General features: G+C 41.2%; 3 protein-coding genes across 3 annotated transcripts; 2 read left to right on the top strand and 1 right to left on the bottom strand.

Annotated features, from left to right (window-relative positions):
• Positions 1-1,840: 1,840 nt before the first annotated feature.
• On the top strand, positions 1,841-5,577 carry LOC123511056. The gene is made up of 6 exons (XM_045266671.1): positions 1,841-2,744; positions 2,868-3,131; positions 3,805-3,985; positions 4,111-4,298; positions 4,516-4,732; positions 4,844-5,577. Exons 1-6 carry the CDS (start codon positions 2,143-2,145, stop codon positions 5,567-5,569), a joined length of 2,178 nt encoding a protein of 725 aa, XP_045122606.1. The 5' UTR covers positions 1,841-2,142; the 3' UTR covers positions 5,570-5,577.
• A 909-nt stretch (positions 5,578-6,486) lies between these two features.
• Positions 6,487-9,514, bottom strand: LOC123511183. Its single transcript, XM_045266843.1, has 2 exons — positions 9,415-9,514; positions 6,487-7,856 (listed from the first exon to the last, which is right to left on the bottom strand). Exon 2 carries the CDS (start codon positions 7,819-7,821, stop codon positions 6,793-6,795), a length of 1,029 nt encoding a protein of 342 aa, XP_045122778.1. The 5' UTR covers positions 7,822-7,856; positions 9,415-9,514; the 3' UTR covers positions 6,487-6,792.
• Positions 9,515-10,068: 554 nt separating this feature from the next.
• LOC123511182 lies at positions 10,069-20,618 on the top strand. Its single transcript, XM_045266842.1, has 4 exons — positions 10,069-10,915; positions 17,198-17,392; positions 18,962-19,097; positions 19,423-20,618. Exon 4 carries the CDS (start codon positions 19,566-19,568, stop codon positions 20,472-20,474), a length of 909 nt encoding a protein of 302 aa, XP_045122777.1. The 5' UTR covers positions 10,069-10,915; positions 17,198-17,392; positions 18,962-19,097; positions 19,423-19,565; the 3' UTR covers positions 20,475-20,618.
• The last annotated feature ends 1,048 nt before the right edge of the window (positions 20,619-21,666 follow it).

Below are 21,666 nucleotides of genomic sequence, written 5' to 3'. Positions count from 1 at the left end.
TCTGTGCATGTATGGAGTATACTTCACATACTTCACATTGGTGGGTTCTACTCATACCGCAAAAGTTTTTTTTTTATCTTTTTTATCAACTCCTTTTCTCTAACTGACTGTCTGTCTTCAGCCTCTTTCTCATCTCCGCAATGATGCATCTTTTGCCATCTTCTACCATTATTTTATGCCAACTATTCTTCTGACCTTGCTACCGGCATGGTTCCCCTCCTACCGCGGCCTCGCTGCAGAGTTTTCTTCTTTCTTTCTTCTATATTATGTCCACCTCTCTAATGGAAGAGTTAATCAGTATTCATTATCTTTCATCCGTTTTCCTGGTAAACTTGGGAACTCCCTGCCTGCTCCTATATTGCCACCATCGTTAGACTTGAACTCTTTCAAGAAGGTGTCAGGACACATCCTTGATAACATCTCTTTTGTGACTGACTCATCAGTGGGCCTTTTTTATAATTGCTGTTTTGTTGCCAAGGACAACAAAAATAGAGGAAAACAAAAACTGAAAAATGGTTCTCTCTCTCTCTCTCTCTCTCTCTCTCTCTCTCTCTCTCTCTCTCTCTCTCTCTCTCTCTCTCTCTCTCGTGATAATAACAGTAATAATATTGATCATGGTAATATTAATAATATAAATGATAAAATATGATAGTAATAATATTAATGATAATAGTATTAAAAAGAAATGTGTATTTTCTTGTTCTAGATTTTGTTCTCTTTCCTACTGTGAAACAGACGGGAGCGCGTACCAGATACATAGAAATATCTGTTGTTAATGGTAACCAAAAGGAAGTGACTTCGCTCATCTGCCTCCCAGTAACCTGTGGTCAGCCACCGTGTCCGGTCTCTGAATGACCTTGGCAAAGATAGAAAGTAAGTTCAAGTGTCGTGGTATACAGTATACCTCAAAATCTTTGCTATTATCTTCAAAGAAATTAAACTTTCATGATTTTTTCTTCCTTCTCTTTAAAGAAATGGATGTATTAAGATTAATTTCGAAGCAATGAATAATTAATGAATCAGACAGAAAGATAAGTATTGTGACTAACGTGGCAAAGCAATGGGTAACAAAATTCCCTTCGGGGTCACGCCTAATGGCTTAGAATACAGTAAGAGTCACGATGATGTACTATATCACCACCACTACCACTACTACTATAGTACCGATACCACTACCACCACCATCACCATCACCATCACCTCTTCTACTAATACTGCTACTACTATTACTACGACTACTACTACAACTACTACTACTACTACTACTACTACTACTACTACTACTACTACTACTACGAATAGTATTTTAGTGCCGACACCACCACCACTACCACCACCACCACCACCACCACCACCACCGCCACCGCCACCACTGCCAGTACCACTACCACTACCACTACTACTACTACTACTATAGTACCACCACATCACTACTACTACTACCACCACATCACTACTACTACTACTACTACTACTACTACTACTACTACTGCCGTTACGACAACGGCTACGAGTATTACCACTAGCCTGGCGTCATCGTAATAAATTATCAATATCGGTTATCGGTTATCCGATAATTATTTTCCTGCGTTATCGATGCATCTGTATCGCCGATACTTTTGGTTCCAAACTACCGATAATCGATGATTTAAGTTTTTGGCTTCAGTTTATCACAGGAGCGAGCTGCCCGTGCCTTGGAACCAGAAATAAGTACGTAAGCACAGCTATTAACCGAACATATACTGAACTGAGGTTGGGAGGCCGGTCTTCTCAAAACGTTCGTTCGGTGGCCCGACGAGTCCACGCTCAGCTTCAGTCTCTCGCCAGCTGTCGGGCGCGAGGTCACGAGGTGTTTCTCCTGCGAACTCCTGGTTTTACACATTCTTTGATTATTATTTCCTGTTTCTGTGCTTCTTTCGTTCTAATTTTCCGTGCACGTGTATATGAATACATGTTCTATTTGGTGCTATTCTTTAATGATATCGAAGAATATGATCACTTACGCAAGTGTTCAAAACGTTAATAAACTATTATTATTAGTGTATTAACATTTTGAACACTTACGACGTTACGCCCCCTATTCGTAAGTGATCATATTTTTACTGTAGTTTACCAGTGCAGTGCTTTGCTATTCTATTAGTGATGGCGTCGCAAGAAACTGTGCTCACATCAAGCGAAGGACTCTCAGCGGAGTCTATTGACTCTGAGGTCACTGGGGCTGAGCCTCAGTCCCCCTGGCCGTTTCTTGGCAGGTGGGTGCGATATAAGAAGATGATTGGCGACAGCTACATCTTCCAATGCTTGTCCTGCCTTCCCAAGATCACTCACTTGAAGGTGAACAAGAGCACTAAGGCCAACCTGAAAAGCCACTTCAACAGGATTCATCCTGACATGACAGAACAGATCAATGAAGCTTGCATGGCCAATGTTGGGACTGGTGGCCGGAGCAGGAAGCGTTACGGTCAGCCAGCCGACGGCGGGTCAACCAGCAAGAAGCATAGGCTGATGTCCATCACCGAGACCTTTGGTATCATGACTCAGGGCAACCCCGTCCTGCAGTTCACCGTCGACAAGAAAATTATCAGGTTTGTGGTGGACAACATGCTATCGCTGCAAATTGTGGACAGTCAGAGCTTCAGGGACATGGTCCATGCTCTCAATCCTAGCACAGAGATACCCTCCAGGAAGATGCTGGGAGGGAAGATCCTCAAAACGTATGAGGAAATGAAGGAGATCCTCACCAGGTAAGAAACTAAGAAACAGTATTTAAATAATTTAATAATCAATATTACATTGTATATTATATTCAAAATAACTCCGATATATAATAATTGATAAAGTTGATTGCCATTATGCTTACATTTTAGTAAGTTGGAGCAAGTCAAGTGGGTGGGCACTACAGCTGACTGCTGGTCAGCTAACAAAAAGAGGTACCTGGGTATGACTGTGCACTGGCTGGACCCAGACACCAGGGACAGGAAGATAGCTGTCCTGACCTGCAAAAGGATCATGGGGAGCCACACCCAGGTCATGGAAAATATCCTCAGTCAATTTGGGATAGAGGACAAAGTCACCATGCAAGTTATTGAGCTTTTTGTTTCAAAATCCTTAAGTGTTATAAGTTTAATGAAGTAGTGATAAACGACAGAGTAAAGTTATCATAGTAAATTAGATATGTGCTAAATGTATATGGTAACCAGATTTATCTTCCTCTTTTTACAAATTTTGTTGATTCTATATGGAGTTCATTCTGGTTACGTGAATATAGTGACATGTTCAAATAAAGGAACATTCATAACTAAATATCATTGAACTCTACATATAGTATATATTATTGTAGTTTATGCATGAATAACAATATATATATATATATATATATATATATATATATATATATATATATATATATATATATATATATATATATATATATATATATATATATATATATATATATATATATATATATATATATATATATATATATATATATATATATATATATATATATATATATATATATATATATATATATATATATATATATATATATATATATATATATATATATATATATATATATATATATATATATATATATATATATATATATATATATATATATATATATATATATGTGTGTGTGTGTGTGTGTGTGTGTGTGTGTGTGTGTGTGTGTGAATGTTCTTCATATACGAGTATTAAAGAATATGTGTATTGTTTATGGTATACTTCGTGTTGCCATTACATTATCATCTATAACTAAGTATTAGTAAATCATTGTGCATTTTAAAACTTTTTCAGGACAACCACAGATAATGCTGCCAATTTTCAAAAAGTATTTGTCCAGTTTGACTCTGATGTGGATGACCACCAGGGAGAGAAGACTCGTGCTCCTGAGTCTGAGGTCGAGCCTTCCAACGCCCCTGACTTAGAGGAGCTCATTGCTGACCCTCCAGAGGGCCAAGGCAGCCTAGAGCTAGAGGTGTGAAGAATACACTGAATAATACTCCATACATAGCAAAGGGTAGTTCAAAGGATAGTTTAAACTTTGCAAAATTAAGCATTTAACAATTTGTTAGATTTTTTTTTTTTTCTTTTTTTTTCCAGTTCGTCGCATTTGATGACATGGAGAAGAGCAGCGAGGATGGCATCATTAAACTGCCCAGGCAGCACATGTGTGCGGCGCACATACTGAACCTGGTCGCCAGCGCCGACATAGAGGAAAGTCACATGCCTAGAGCCCTCAAAAAGGCATACAGGAGCGCCATGGCTAAGGCCCAGGCGCTATGGAACAAGCATGGTATACTATAAGCCCTAAACCAATAATCTTAAAATGTCATAAATCAAATATGAAATGACGCTTTATTAGTTATTTATGCATTATATTTTTATTTTATTCATTCATTTATTTATATTTATTTATTTATTTATTTATTTATTTCTATTTATTTATTTATTTATTTATTTATTCATTTATTTATTCATTTATTTATTTATTTATTTTTTTTTCAGGGCAAGTACAGTGTTTGCGGACAGTCTGTGCAAGGCGATAAACATCCAGCTCATTGTTCCCACCAACACAAGGTGGTACAGCTTCTATGACAGCCTGGTGATCCTCAACAAAGTGCTAGAGGAGAACAAAGACCAGCTTCTCAGATTCATGAACCAGCAGTGGAAACTGACAGCGTTTTCCCAGAAAGATATTGACTTCTTGTCAGAATATGTTAAGGTAAATCAACTAACAAGTTATCGCGATATTTTGCTACTTATTACTTTTTAGCTTATGCTTCTATTTTAAACTATTTAAAGAAATAAGCACTGCTTGTTTTTCAATTATCAGGTCATGGCACCTGTCGCCAGCGCACTGGACCACATCCAGGAGGAGAAGCAATGTTACCTGGGCTGCCTAATCCCTATCCTCATTGTGACAAAGAAGAAGCTTGTCAAATTGATGGCCACTGGCAACCTCCTTTTCTGCGAGCCTTTGGTCAACATCCTCCTTGCTGCCATAGAGAGGAGGTTCGCCGCCTTTTTTGAAGATGAGGAGTGCCTTCTGGCTACCGCCTTCCACCCCAGATTTCGCCTCAAATGGATGGGGGCTTTTGATTTTGAATGTGATAAAAGAATGGTCAAGAGGTCAGAGGTCGAGTCCCTGATGGAGAAGAAGGTGGAGGAGTTCCTACAGCGTACTGACCTGGAAGCCAGAAACAACAGCAACAGCAGCAGCGAGGACATGGAGACGGAGGACTACTATGCCAGCATTTGTGATGAGGAAGATGACACTGGTGGTCTTCACAGATCAACCAAGTCCAAGGCTGCTCAAATTGTGAAGGTGTGGCTGCAGTCCAGAGGGACAGAGAGTCTGGCAGACCCAGCCTTTAACAATGAGAAGGTCCTCATTAACCTTTTCTTGAGGTACAATACGGCAATGCCGAGCAGCACCGCGGTAGAGCCCTTGACCTCCTTAAGCGAGGATGTTATCGGAGCCAAGAGAAGCTCCCTGTCTGATGAAAATTTTAACATGTTCATGTTTATGAAGGGAAACATGAGCATGTTGAAGTTTTGAACTTTCGAAATCAGTAATTTTCATTTACGAAAAATTATATATATATATATATATATATATATATATATATATATATATATATATATATATATATATATATATATATATATATATATATATATATATATATATATATATATATATATATATATATATATATATATATATATATATATATATATATATATATATATATATATATATATATATATATATATATATATATATATATATATATATATATATATATATATATATATATATATATATATATATATATATATATATATATATATATATATATATATATATATATATATATATATATATATATATATATATATATATATTTTTTTTTTTTTTTTTTTTTTTTCATTATATTCATATATGTATTTAAAGCATTAATGTTCACGAATGTTAGATTAAGTCTTATATTTATCAAATAAAGATTAAGAAATTCTTGAATGATGATTGTATATATAACAATAATAGTAAATTTTATAATTATAGTAATGACAATAATAATAATAATAATAATAACAATAATAATAATGATAATAATAATAATAATAATAATAATATTATTATTATTATTATTATTATTATTATTATCATTGTTGTTGTTATTTTTATTAATGATAATAACAATAATATGATAGTAATGATAATAATAATGATGAATCTTTAGTTATGATAGATAAATAAAAATATGAACAAAAAGAAGCTAGTATGCACGTCGGTTTGCTCATGCAGAAGTACTTTTATAAATGGAAAACCAGAGATAATCTTGAAAATAGTTGCAAACTCAGTCACAATAAAGTTGCATTTTTGCCAATCTGTGTTAGTCCGCAGCTCGCCATGAAGCGTTGATTGGAGTTTGTTAGACACAGCGTTGCTTGTTCACTTTTTATTGATACACATCTAATAAGATTTTACACAAGTAAGAAAATCAATGAACCTTCGTATTTTGTAAGTACAGAGTCCCGTCTCTGTGAATGTCGTAAAACATGTCACTTTTCGTGTCGTGAGACATTTCCCTCCTTTCCTTCAGATAAGGTCTCTGCATATTTATTTTTGCCATGAAAATAAACTATTTTCCAAAGACCACTTTTTTCTTCAACAGAAAATGGTCAAAACACACACACACACACACACACACACACACACACACATACACACACTAACTGTTTCAAGACTGAGTGAGTATTGTGTGGAGAAAATGGTCACTGATAGATCGCAGGAAGCCGCTCGTGTCGCATTACCGTCGAATCCTGCCGCCTTCGTACCTCCTTTCTGAAGGCTGTGCGGAAACCCCTGAGTGTGGTGTAGTGACCAAGGTAGTACAGGTCAATGGTGCGATCTGTGGGCAGCTCCATCTTTATACCCAGAGCCCCTCGGCGCCAATAGGGCATATTGATCACTAGAACACAGTGGAGCACTGCCATCACCGTCTTAAGAAGCATAGAGGTGAGAGAGGTAGCCAAGAATACTGCAATAAGCACGTAAGTGTTGTTGGCGGCCACTTCGCAGTTGTAACTGTAGGTACCCTCCAGGCGGCCTGTCTCTTGGCTCACGTCGCACCAAGTCAGCGGTGGGAAGGAAGTAATAGCTATGTCACGGGGATCCAGAATGTCACGCTTCCCAAGATGAACCTTGATAATCCAGGGGTTGTAGGTGAGCAACACGCACGCCAGCAGAATGGTGTCCAGGACGAGGAAGAACAAAGTAAGAGCCACGTTTCCAGCATACAGTCCCAATGAACCGTTGTGTCGCAGCATCTCAGCCATTGTTTGCCTCTTTTTCCAGCGAGTTGCAAAATCATTCCTATGAACGCGCCCTTCGAAATCCCGCCTAGCTTTCACAGCCCGCTCGTTCTGGAAGATGAGCCACACACCTTGAGACATGAGCAGAAGGCCGATAGCGGCATAAACGTGCACGGACATTCTCATCTTGTTATAGAGCCAAGGGTGGAAGAGATGTGGCATAGATTTGTTCTGAAAAGCCGTGGAGTAGAAGTTGCGCTCACATCGACCCCAGTCCTGGTGATCTTGACTCAGTTCCTCGAGATCAATCCGGCGTAGGCAGTACATATCATTCTGTTCTAGCCACTCCCCGTTGGTAACCAGAGCTGTGAAACAAACCACGGCTACCAACATGCCGTGTTGGAACAGAAGTGGGTGGTTCTGCACCGAACATTTATCGATGACCCGTCGCGCCTCTTGAGCTAAGTGTCGAAGGGACCCTCCGTTCATGGCTGCTTCTTACAACAGGATGATGCTGCGTCGTACTGAGGAAAACAGTAGAGTGCATGAATATGGAAACAGGAACATATGGGCAGAAGGGAACATAAGGCATAGAGTATCAAAAACTAAAATAAAGAAAGTAAGAGTGGAAATTAAACACAAGCAAATTTTATGGAGCTAATAGATTCTCTGGTTAGGTTTGGCACCACTTACAAAACTATCAAAAGTATAAACATGTTTCAGTTTCATTCTGCATATTGTAAGTCAAGTCTTCTACTTTCTATATACGTAATAAGTCTTGCATCTTAAATCAAAAAGAAAAAATGAAAATATACATAATATCTTTGGCTGAGAGTGCTGCAATGAAGCCTAACTTGGACTATTAACTATGTAGTATGTACTGTCTCAAATCAGCCGTATTCAACTGACTGTTTTAGTTTGAGCTGTGACTAGATCTTTATTTTATTATTTTTCTTTTTCTTTACTTTCTTCTTTATCTATGGTTACGTTTTCTTCTTATTTTAATATTTTTTATTGCACTTTTTTTTCTCTCCCCGTGTCCTTTGCAGTGCTAGTCATGACTCGTCTTATATACACCTACATCACGATTCACACGGTGACACACTGAATTTGTTCCCTATCTGCAAATGTATCTACTGATATATCTGTCTGTATAAAGTACGGTTGTGCACAGTTCTTATCCTTTATTGATTCAATTCATCAAATAGCAAAACATAAGTCAATCTAAAGTTGTGCTAACAACCAGAAATGTGTTCAGATAATGAATATACATATCATATAAAAAAAAAAAAAATCTGCACCACACACACACACTATCGCAGGTGGATGTTATCGCCATAATTCATCGCGATAATGATGTTTTCGAGTTATCAGTTCATAAGTATGGCATATACTTTTGGTTCCAAACCAGCGATAACTGATCATTTTAGTTTTTTTAGTTCCAGTTTAGTCTCTCTCTCTCTCTCTCTCTCTCTCTCTCTCTCTCTCTCTCTCTCTCTCTCTCTCTCTCTCTCTCTCTCTCATTAATGTATCTGCTGATCGCAGTTCTGTTACCTCATCTGTGATCCCTTCTGGGATTCTGTTTTGCTCTCTGTGCAAAGACTCACTACACAGTACACACTACGATTGTAGGACAGAAAGTAACAGGGAAAAAAAGTAACAAGAAACAAAGTGACAAGAAAAAATAACAGGAAAAAGAGTAACAAAAATATTGAATGCATTAGTTTCTTTTTCCTCACTCTAATAGTGAAGATAAGTGTACGCCACTCTAATAGTGAAGATAAATTTTGCAAGAAAAAATGTACTTCCTTTTGTATTTATCGTTAAGAATGGCCACTGTTACTTTTTTTCTAAATAAAATTATTTCTGTGACTTTTTTTCTGATACTTTATTTCTTAACTTTTTTTCCTCCTTCCGTAATTTTTTTCCTGACACTTTATTCCCGATCACCACAGCGTCTGATGGGAACAGCCTGGGAATAACAACCGCCCGCTTTCTTGGACGATACTGACAGTGGCAAACCTCAAATGAGAAATGAGGACTCTGGTGTCACTAACTTAGCACTTACCACTTAGCACTTACCACTTAATAATAAGGTGACATTCCCCTCTGCTCGCTTCTCGCCGCTCAACGCTGCGTGACAACTGCGCGGGACGGAGTGACACACTCAGACACAGGATAGACCATTTCGTGTTGTGACTGTAACTTCAACTTGTTTTAAATGTCATGTAATACGTCTTTTACTAGAGAAAATCATTCTGTTAGAACGGAAAATAATTATTAACCGCATTTAGGAAAAAGAATATGATAGTCACGGCATAACATTATTTGTACGTACAAATTCATCCTTTATGCTAGTTTAAAATAGTGTTTATATTATTGCCATTATTATTATTATTATTATTATTATTATTATTATTATTATTATTATTATTATTATTATCATCATCATCATTTATTCGTTTATTTATTAATTTATTCTTTCATTTATTTTCATTGTCATCATCAATCTCGTCGTTCAGCAGAAACAAACCTCGTGTTGATGCCTAAACAAAATGCACTGCTGATTGCAGTCACTTTAATCTTCTATTTTCCTTCATGTTTCTCACTTTTTCTTTGTCAAACTTTTCTTTCTCACCCACCTAACTCGTAAAAAATTAGTATATAAATATTAATAATAGTAAAAAAAAAATGCAGCCTGTAGCCTGCTGGTGAGTGGCAGAGTGCCGAGTGGTGACGTGGTCAACGCCTCAAGGGTTATCATTTAGACAGTGGAGACGCGGCTTGTTGGGACATTATACTCAGCTCGTACATCTTGGCAATCTCAGGAATGATTGCCCTTACTTCCTGGAATCAGGATCCCTTCCTGATAATGTACAACTCCGTGGCTGGCGGTGTTAACGTCGTATGTGAAATCCTTGAGCGGAAATTTTAACGCATCTGGAGGCGCACGAGTTCCCAGCTCAGTGTTTCAGTGAGCTGTTGAGTGGTGTGGAAGGACGTGTTGGTATAACGTCATCACAGTTACTAAGGTAATTCACAGTTATGAAATCGGTAAGAAGGAAGAGATGCAAGGAGTGTAACGCTCTTGTCACACTGAGTAAGAAGGAGAAGTGTGAGGACTGTGCAAGAGAGGAAAGTGAAGAAAACAGCGGGTAATGTGATCGCTGTGGGAGGGACAGTTAGGATGGTGTTGTTGTGAGGTGTGCTGAGGCTGGTTCCACGCCATTGCCAAATATGAGGGGATGAGTGTGGAAAGATATGAGCAACCCCAGGGAAAACAAGGATCATCATGATGTTGGCCACGAAACACCTGGAAACATCCAAGAGACAGAAGGAAGAGTGAAAGCAGGAACAAAACTGCCAGGGAGTACGAGTAGCCAACCTGAGAGAGAAAAAAAAAAAAAAAAAAGCATGACACTAAAAGAGATAAACCAATTGTAAACTCAATACATGGAGAAAGATGCCCCTAGAAGCAGCATGGCCACCAAATGGATCACATATACTGTACTCATCCGCTTGGCTACCCCAAGTTACGGCCAAGGTTCACCTACCGGGGATGCATAGATGAGCAGCCCATCAGGTTAGCATCAAACATAGTGAACTGCATGGAATAATGGATGGAATTATTTGCCATATGTATCTGATTGTTAAACATAGGTGTATGTTGTACATGAGGCTATGATGCAAACATGGAATAATGGAATGTTTTAGGTAGAGAAGAGAATGGTCACTGTTTGGATACATTACTCTGGTAATGTATCCAAACAGTGACCATTCAAGAAAGATGTGTAGGTCTGCATTAAATGCAGCAATAGAATCAGCACCTACAACACTGATCAATGCACTTAATACGGAAAAAAAAAAATGTATGTGTACATTGTGTAGATGTGTGGTTTGGCTAATTCAAATATGTAGCTTCTAGTATTAGTGGCAGGAGTGATAGAGAACAGATCAGATGGGAAAATTGCAGATTGATTGTGCAAAATCTTTCAGCATTCAATAAGATCAGTTCTTAAGAGCCTGCAGTGTACAGACAACAGGTCCAGAGCCTTGAGGCAATCAGTATGATAGTTTTGTTAGGCCATCTATATGTTTGGTCCAGTGATGTTGTTCTAATGCCAATAGCCGTGGGTCAACCAGGTATCCTGTGTTCCAGACTGTTGATTCAAACTCCCATTAGATCTCATGTGAGACTTAAGGATAGCTAACGTAAATTCACTTTGGCCTTCATGATTGTCTCCCTATTTTTATTTGACAGTTTTATCTTAATTTTTTTATGGGTCCGTGTGGGTAGTGTTCTGTCTGAGGCTTGCCTGCTAGAAGATGGTGTACCTCAGGGAAGTATTCTTAGTGTTACCCTATTAGCTGTAGCTATCAATGGTGTTATTGGTGTCCTACCCAATGGCATTTATAGTTCCCTGTATGTGGACAGCCCATGTTCTTATGGGCTGTTCACGCAGCACCTGCATGTTTTTACTCTTCAGCTGGTGTACAATCAGATCGAGGTTGTGCCTCCGCGTCCTCTCAGAGATTTGGGTTGCCTACAGCCCAAATCACAGAGGACGGGTGCACCAGGTCTTCCCCTCGAGGCTCTCATCCTCGTGTTCACCACGCCAAGGCAGGTTTTAAGAGCATGGACATAATGGAGCCTCTCATCAGCCATGACCCATCGTCCACCCACTCATGGGTGGGTGGGGATGAGTCACATCTGCCGATGTGTAGAGTTTGGCTTTGTTGTAATTCACGGCTTCTTCTCTAAGCTCCTTGGCAGTTGGTCTGGGGGGCAGGAGCATAGTCTCTGCTATCCTAGCGACCCTGGCATCAGAACTCTTAGCGAGGCTCTCCAGGGTTCCCCTTTTCAAGGCAGGCACTTTCTTCAGGAACTTAGGTACCCCCAACCCCCATGGCCCACTTTAGCATAGAGGGCAGCATTGGGGGTGTCCATAGGCAGGTGGAGCACCTTCTTAAACTTTTTAATATCACAGTTGAACATCTTTAGAGTGCCTTTTTTGTTAATGCTGGCGTACTGATGTTTTGGCACAATTACACTTTCACAGCCCATAGTTTTTGTTGGGGCTTAAGGGGAGCTTTCTGGAGCGCGCCCAAGTCCCTCACCAGGGCCGCCAGGGCCCGCCCCAGCTCGGCACGGCCCTTAGCTGGTCCCACCTCAAGGCCGAGGTACTTATATCCCTCGCCGGGCTTCACCGCTCTCAACCCCCTGTCACCAGCGTGAAAGATGGAGGGGTCAACCAGCCACCTCTTCCTCTTTCTGTCTCCCAAGATGTTTATAGTGGCACATTTTTCATGGCCCAATTCCAGCCCCACCCTCCCAGCCTCGATGACCAGTGCATCCATCGAGGCCTGAAGGCCCTGGGGGATGGATGCTGGCGGAGAATGTGGTGGACCAGAGTCCTACGTGCTCCACATGTGGCTGTGTCTTCTCTAATTATCAGGGAAGACGAGTCAATGAACGGTCGCAGCACCCCTCCGTATTCCATGCTGGGGAGGCGGCTGCTCTTAAGGCCGTGTGCCGGAGGGCTAGGTGTGACCCTGAGGAGATAGCTATGATGGTAGACTATGAGGCTAAAATCCTTAGGGCCTCAAACATCAATGCCAGGATTATGCAGTTTGTCCTCCCCCATCGAAGTCTCGAGGGGATCAAGGGGGCCTGCTGCTCGGAAGCCTACAAGGCCCGGGTATGAGCAGCGGCTGCACCGAGTAGTCCGCTATTGGCGCTGGACCCTCGTGGTTCTACCATCTAGTGGCCATTCTGACCCCAATCCTGACACAACACCTGGGAGTTCTGCCTCTGGCAGTCCCCAGCCATCTCCTCATATTAAGTCTGAGGAGGAAGTCCACGCTAGCATGCAGCAACTATCACATGCCCTTGGACTTTCCGTTCCCACCTGCATTGGTGAGGTGGAGCACCAAGTAGACCTGTGGTGCCCACCAAGTGCTTGTATATATAGACCTCCGGGAAGGGGCGGCCCGGTGAGTAAAAAAAGAAAGGCAATTAAAAGAAGGCAGTATCGGAGAATACAGACATTATGGCATAGAGAGGGAGGTCTGGTTGTTAAGGAAATACTCGAGAGTATTCCTGACGGCCCACCCACCATTCCACCCAATATGAAGGCCTTTTGGGCTGGCCTCTTTCAAAGACAGTCAGAGAATGAGACGAGAACACCTGCTGCAATAGGGCCCACTCTTAATGTCGCCGGCCCGATAACTGAAGATGAAATAAAGCAAGCCGTAAGATCTACTGAGGCTGCTACAGCCCCGGACCGGACGGCAGAGGACTTGAGTGCATCCATGCACTTGTGCTAAGGAAGCTAGGATGGGCTTTCAATGCCCTCCTGCTCCTCAAAAAGTCCCTTGGAGTTGGGCCAAGGGATGTACAACCTTAATCCCAAAGAAGCCTGAGGCAAAGGAGCCTAGTGAGTTCCACCCTCTCATGATAACATCAATCCTTCTCAGGCTCTTTAATAAGATCATGGCAGCATCGCCCTTGCCTGCACAACAGAATGGCTTCGTGCCCGAGGAGGGTGTGGTGGCCAACGTTCTCCTTGTCCAAAGACTGATTGATAACACCAAGGCCCACTTTCAAAACCTGTCTGTAGCCTTCATAGATTTCAAAAAAAGCCTTTGACTCAGTGAGTCACCCATCCTTGATAGCTGCGACCAGGAGATAGGGCTTTCCACCTGCACTCAGAGTTAATAACCAGCCTCTATGAAAAGGCTAGCACAGGCATCTTAGGGGATAACATCAATATAACTAGGGGAGTGCTACAGGGAGACCCTTTATCTCCCTACTTGTTCAACATCACCCTTGACTGGGCACTCTCCTCTTTGTCGGCAGACATAGGGGTGCGTCTGGCCGGCATACCCCTGAATTATAGCCTATGCAGATGATGTGGTACTCACAGCATCCACAACCCAGGGCCTTCAGGCCTCGATGGATGCGCTGGTCATCGAGGCTGGGAGGGTGGGGCTGGAATTGGGCCATGAAAAATGTGCCACTATAAACATCTTGGGAGACAGAAAGAGGAAGAGGTGGCTGGTTGACCCCTCCATCTTTCACGCCGGTGACAGGGGGTTGAGAGCGGTGAAGCCCGGCGAGGGATATAAGTACCTCGGCCTTGAGGTGGGACCAGCTAAGAGCCGTGCCAAGCTGGGGCGGGCCCTGGTGGCCCTGGTGAGGGACTTGGGCGCGCTCCAGAAAGCTCCCCTTAAGCCCCAACAAAAGCTATGGGCTGTGAAAAGCGTAATTGTGCCAAAACATCAGTACGCCAGAGTTCTTGGCATTACCAACAAAGGCACTCTAAAGAAGTTCAACTGTGATATTAAAAAATTTATTAAGAAGGTGCCCCGCCTGCCTATGGACACCCCCAATGCTGCCCTCTATGCTAAAGTGGGCCATGGGGGTTGGGGGTGCCCAAGTTCCTGAAGAAAGTGCCTGCCTTGAAAAGGGGAGCCCTGGAGAGCCTCGCTAAGAGTTCTGATGCCAGGGTCGCTAGGATAGCAGAAACTATGCTCCTGCCCCCCAGACCAACTGCCAAGGAGCTTAGAGAAGACGCCGTGAATTACAACAAAGCCAAACTCTACACATCGGCAGACGGCCGGGGCCTCTCGGGCTGTGACTCATCCCCACCCACCCATGAGTGGGTGGACGATGGGTCGTGGCTGATGAGAGACTCCACTATGTCCATGCTCTTAAAACCCGCCTTGACGTGGTGAACATGAGGATGAGAGCCTCGAGGGGAAGAGCTGGTGCACCCATCCTCTGTGATTTGGGCTGCGGGCGACCCGAATCTCTGAGAGGACACAGAGGCACAACCTCGATCTGATTGTACACCAGCTGAAGAGTAAAAACATGCAGGTGCTGCGTGAACAGCCATAAAAACATGGGCTGTCCACATACAGGGAACTATAAATGCCATTGGGTAGGACACCAATAACACCATTGATAGCTACAGCTAATAGGGTAACACTAAGAATACTTCCCTGAGATACACCATCTTCTAGCAGGCAAGCCTCAGACAGAACACTACCCACACGGACCCATAAAAAAATTAAGATGTCAACAATATAGCTTCCTACATTAAGTAAGAGTGTAAATTTTTCAGAGATGAAACTTTATATGAAGACCTGCCACAATGCAATTCATCTTCTTCCTGAGGACTGTAGTTCTCTTCAAAGAAGTGGTGACACTGTATTTAAGATAACTACCTATTTCATGGAACTTAGATTTCAACTCTAACAAGCATGCAGTAATATAATGCCAATGTGGCTTCACTGACTGGACAGCTGTGGGCTCCCTTCAACACTACCACCTAGACACTGATCTATCCTTGGCTGATAACCATAGTCACCTGGAAATCCTAGTTAACAGTACCCTAAAGTTTCACACTTATGTAAGACCAATAGTTGACAACACTGCAGGATTAATTAATAATCTATGCAAGTCCACTCTTTGTCACTCCCGTGAATTTACGTTAGCTGAGAAGAAACATGCAAGGCCAAGTGCCTGATTTAATAGACTGTAAACCCTGTCTACACCCAAAAACCTGTCGACAAAATTTGGGCACTCAACAAGCAATTGCTGCACAGTTAGAGGAACCAGACAGTCATCACAGGACAGTTGGTAATCACCAGACATCAGGGAACTGTGGATAAGTTGAGCATGACCTACCCACATACAAGCTAGAGCTGTCTGTGTGTTGGTTTCAGACATAAATACAAGACCAGGGATGTGACACAGTCCTGGTAAACTTTCCCATTTTTTAGATGGTACCTCGAGCATCCCACCTCTCCTGCCAAATAGCAATGATCGCTTCACAAATAGCTGGAAACATGTCAGTACATGGGACTGAGCTAAGGGCAGCAGCTCAAGCTACTGCCTGCTGAGCAAGACCACCAGTCCATTCCTTCCCAGGGATGCCAACATGTCCCAGAACCCAACAGAACCCAATACGATACCCTCAATTGATTAGCAATTGAGGGCAGATAAAATAAGAGGATTAAGAGAAGGAGTAAAGGAAAGTATAAAAGAAAAAACACAATGAGAATTGCTAAAAAACTGTAAAAGACAACAGGAAGTGTAAATATATATAGCTATAATCCCTGATGCAAAAACTATCACAGAAACCTCAACAGTAAAAACTGAAGCAACATTTGGAAGACTACCACCCCAACAGAAGGAAAGAAACACAATACTAAAACTGACACCAGCATCAGACTTTGAGCCATCAGTGTGGTGAGGATGGATACTGCTGTAACATTCATATCATAATAGGTTCAAGATTTCTTTTGTGTGAAAGGTGTAAGTGGTAGTACATAATTTCAACCCTAGTATGGTAGCTGTCATCATATTCATAGATTTCATCACCTGACATACATTCCCCTCTGTGTGCATCAAGTTGTTTAATTTCACATATCCATTCATTTAGATAGAATGAATAATTGTTTGTGAAGTTTGTGATGTACAAAAGTTACTTATAGGAGATCTTGCATTATGAAGATTGGTTTAAAGTTCTTAACCTGGCCTTTGTTTATCACCTTCATCTAGTTGAGTCAGTCTTTGTCAGCCTGCTTACTACTGAGCCATCTCTCCCAGCACACTCACACATCCACCTCAGTGTGTTGTCTTCAGTCTGTTCCAAGCCTTGCACTCTGTGCTTACTGGTCCACGCTGCACAGACATGAAGCATTGCACTTCCCACAGATGGAAGGTGACAGTCATCACTGCAAGGTCTCACTGCAGCTGTTGTGGCCAAATGTGGTAGTTTTCAAAAGCACCAAGAAATTTCATAACTATAATTTATTATTCAGCCCTGGCACCATAGCAATGCAGTTACATTCACAGGACACAGAAGGCATCACATAATAAGGATGAGGCAGAAGTTGCACCTCCCTTCTTGGATGGCAGCATGGCAGCATGTAGCTCTTGGGAGAGGTCAGAGGAGACCTGACGAAGAAGTCTCCCCCGTCCTGGATGGCAGCAGGTGTTGGCTGGACATGGTGAAGGTGTGAGGCAGAGTCACTCCTCTCTCCCTGGAAGGTAAATATCAAAATAATGTTAACTCCATTAATGAAACAAAAAATGTACAAAGGGGCATTTTTTTTCCTCAACTTCACACTCCAGGTCTCCCTTCCTCTTTGCAATTATCATATCAAGATTATTTCTGATATTCCTGCAACACTTATTTCTTGATATTTCATATATTTCTATCTCAACACTTTCCTGTTCCTTTAATGATATTCAGTTATTTCAACCTGCTACCATACCCAACTTTGTTCATATTGGTCAAATCTGGTTTTGTTTTCACCAATAATCATAACTATCAGAGGACAATTAGTACAGTCCTTATTTGCCAAAATAAAATCAATCACACTCTTTTTCCTTAGTGTTATTTTGTTACACATTTCTCACCAACATTACACAGTGTCTGGTTCCATTCTTCTGTAACTTCTATTGTTAACAAAATATGCCATTTCTGTTAATCCATTGCTAACCAATAAACCCGAAATGTTTATTAAAATCTCCCATTATCAGAAGTTTTCTTTTTTAAATCTTCTTAACTCTAATTTTGTTATATTGATTAAATTTGTATCTTTAGCAATCTTTTACATCAATGAAGAGTATAGTCATTTCTAATTTACTTGCACAGATGTCAACCTCCACTACCATTATATCATAGCTATTACTTTACTTATGAAGCATTTCCCTCCTCGTCACTGTCTGTTCCTTATTGAAATGTGTGGTCTTTTTTTTTTTATATTTGTGATGAGTCTGTTACCAGAAAATATTTGAATCCTTAATCAGTTCTATGCTCACCTTTGCTTCCTTGTGATTGATGTGGGTCTTGAGGAATTGCTCACTCAGCTATTGATGCATCACCTCAATCCATCATATCTGCTTTTTTTTTTTTTTTTTTTTTTTTTTTCCATTATTAATTTTCTCAAATTTAACACTATACTGGTACTGGTCATATATATATATATATATATATATATATATATATATATATATATATATATATATATATATATATATATATTGTATTATATTATATACTTGGTACATGGCATTAATCTGTGCCAGATCCCTGGATTTTCACCAAATATGATGCACACCAAAAAAATTTTCTCATAAGCAAAAAGAAAATTATTATTAATCCGTTCCCCCTGCCAACAAAAAAGAGAAAATAATTCTATTGATATTGGCATATTATACATTACATTGATGAGATTGTATAAAATTGTTGTAATACTGCCCAATGCTAAAGTGCACACATTTGATGGCGTATAAGACACACACCCATTTCAACACCATGGTGTTGGACTTTCCAAAGTGAACATGTACTGAGATACCACTGTATGTCCACTTGTCACATCTCATTCAATGCCATCATTGAGAATTTTTAAAAATTTTGTTCCTTAAGGGATAATTTTTAGCCATGATTATAACAATTCATTTGTATTTATTGCGAATGTGTTACCATTGTGCTTTGTGTAAATTTTCTTTATACTTAGATTAAGGAGTTATGGTATTTCTATTTCATTGATAGTAATTATGTTAAAACTAGATTCACCAATCAGAATTATCCATATACTTCTGATATTACAGCTCAAGTGTTTATGTACCAGCTGCTGTGTTGGTAAAGGTGCTCTGGTCGGTTACACCTGAACATCTTGATCGTTGCTCCTCCTCCTATTTGTTCTACTGATCACTGGGTACTCCTATCACTGCACAATTAGCAAAGGTGATGGAACCTGTTCAGCAGAACTGCTGATCAGATAAGTCACTATCTTCTACAAGTTGCTGCTCTAAGACAGGGACAAGGTTGAAGCAAGAACATAATGCAGGAGCAAATCTCACATCAATTCACACTTTATAATTATACCTATGATTTCCATACCATGCTTTAAATTTTGATTCACTGGTGAATACAGATCATCACTTACTTATGACTGCAATTGGTTCTGACTATCAAGTCTTAAGTTGCCTTGTAAGTCAACCCTTGCAATAATCACGATACATACAAGCATTCCTCGATTTACAAATATTCATGTTACAATTTTCTGCAGATATAAACAAGAGGCCACGTTCTGAACAATTTGTAGCATCAAGGTCAAGATTGCACTTCTGCAACAGGTTCTGCCGCTCTGTGTGTTGTGAGTGTTTTTTCCGGTCTTTTGCTTGATCTGAAGGTGCTGCTTCCTGTACGAAGATGGTTTTGAGTGCCTGCGGAACCTGTGAGGAGAGTGTGGCCAGCAGACAGAAGGCTGTGGCATGCAAGAGATGCATGGTCTGGTTCCATGCCACCTGTGCAGGGATGAAGGACGCCAACATGAAGGCCCTTCAGTTCGACCTACTGGTGTTCCTGTGCAGGCGTTGCCTCAATAGGAGCATCGAGGAATGGAGGAATGAAGACAACGATAAGGAAACAAAAAGCATGCAACAGCAGAGTACCCAGACGGAAAACCCGAAAAAGGAAGCAGAAGTTCAGACGGAGAAGAATGAAGACCAGCAGGAAGTAGTGGAATTTGGAAGAGTAGAAAACCGACCCAGGAAGAGGATGATGTTCAAGAAAGCTCCAGTCCATATCATTGGTGACAGTATGGTGAGGAAGACCCCAGACTTCCTAAGGAGGGAGGTGGAGTGCACCAACATGGGAGGTGCCAAGATACAGGATGTGAAGAAGAAAGTTCTAGAAGAAGTTAAAGAAATGGAAGAAAGAAGCCTGCTGGTGATCCAAGGAGGAGGAAATAACCTAGAGGCAACTGGGGCTGAAGAAACAGTAAAAGAAGTGGTAGAGGCAGTCAGGGCAGCTGAAAACAAGAAGATGAGTGTGGCTGTGGTGAGGGTCCTGTGGCGCCCGCGTGAAGGGGCGCTGTATGAAAAGACAAGAAGAGAGACAAACCAGATGCTCTGCAAGGAATTCCTGAAGCTTAAAATGGAATGGCTTGCAGAGAAGAAGGGGAATGTCAGCTTCCTGGACTTCGATGGGATCCTGGATCAAGACAGGCTCTTCAGCAGAGACGGCGTCCACCTCAACCAGGATGGAAACCAAAAGATGGGACGGCGACTGGCTGAGTGGATGAGGGCAAGGCAGGTGTGCTGCGTGGAGACGGCTTGACGAGGAGGACCAATGGATGACGGCAGACAAAGAATAGAACAAACTAACCAGGCAAGTGAATGTGTGAAGTTTGGCTGTATGAATGTGAGAGGATGGGGTGTGGGGAAGTTTGAGGATGTATGCAGGGAACTTGAGGAGTGGAAGTTCGACATAGTTGGGCTTACCGAGACTCACCTGAGAGATGACGTGAATGGAGGATGTGAGTATGTCATGATAGGGAAGGGCCGTAGGACACAGGAGACACTGGGAGGAGGCGTAGCCTTACTCTACAAGAAAGGAAGAGGACTGAAAGTAGAGGAAATAGATGTGGGGAGGTGTGAAAGTAGTGAAGATGTGATGGCAGTGAGAGTAGAATGTAAGAATAAAGTTGGCAGAACAGAGAAGATGGTGGTGGTGGTAGTTTATATGACTGTTATGGGAGAAAGAGCTGATAGGGAGAATAGGAGGAAGTTTGATGTACTTAGAAGAGTGGTGAGAGAGCATAGGGAGGAAAGAGTGCTTGTTATGGGTGACATGAATGCACATATAGGTTTATTGGGTGAACGAATGAACAGGAATGGTGAAATGCTTGAAGAGTTTGTGGATGAAATAGAGTTTGAGAATCTGAATGTTACCTTGGCTGAGGGGCGAGTGACTTGGAATGCAAGGGAGCATGAATCAGCGATTGACTACATGCTGGTGAATGGAAGAATGCATGAGATTGTGTCACACATGTGGATAGATGAGGATGGTATGGTGGATATTGTGTCTGACCACAATATGCTGGTCATGGAGTGCCGGATGCAGAGTGAGAATGAAGTGAAAGTGGCAGGTAAGGAAAGGAGGTGGAGACTGAGAGATGTAGGGTGGGAGAACTTTCAGGTAGATCTGAGTGAGAGAAGGTGGGATGATGATGTAAGGGTACATGATGTGGAGCACCTGAATGAGAGACTGGTTGAGAATGTGCGGAGTGCTGCCGAGAATCAGATAGGGTATGTGAGAGTAGGTAGGAGAAAGAGAGTATGCAAACCATGGTGGAACAGTGAAATCAGAGAGGCCAGGAAGGAGCGAAAGAGAATGAGTAGACAGTGTAGATGGTTGAGAAAAAAGAGACATGAAAGCGATGAGGCAGAGAATGAGTACCTGAATGCATGGGAAGAATATGTGAAACAACAGAGACTCACAAGGCGAATGATAATGAAAGCTAAAGTGA

The sequence above is a fragment of the Portunus trituberculatus genome, chromosome 31 (assembly GCF_017591435.1).
Source record: "Portunus trituberculatus isolate SZX2019 chromosome 31, ASM1759143v1, whole genome shotgun sequence".
NCBI classification, from domain to species: domain Eukaryota; kingdom Metazoa; phylum Arthropoda; class Malacostraca; order Decapoda; family Portunidae; genus Portunus; species Portunus trituberculatus.
The sequence above is the reverse complement of the archived record's forward strand: the minus strand, read 5'-3'. Positions and strand labels throughout refer to the sequence as shown.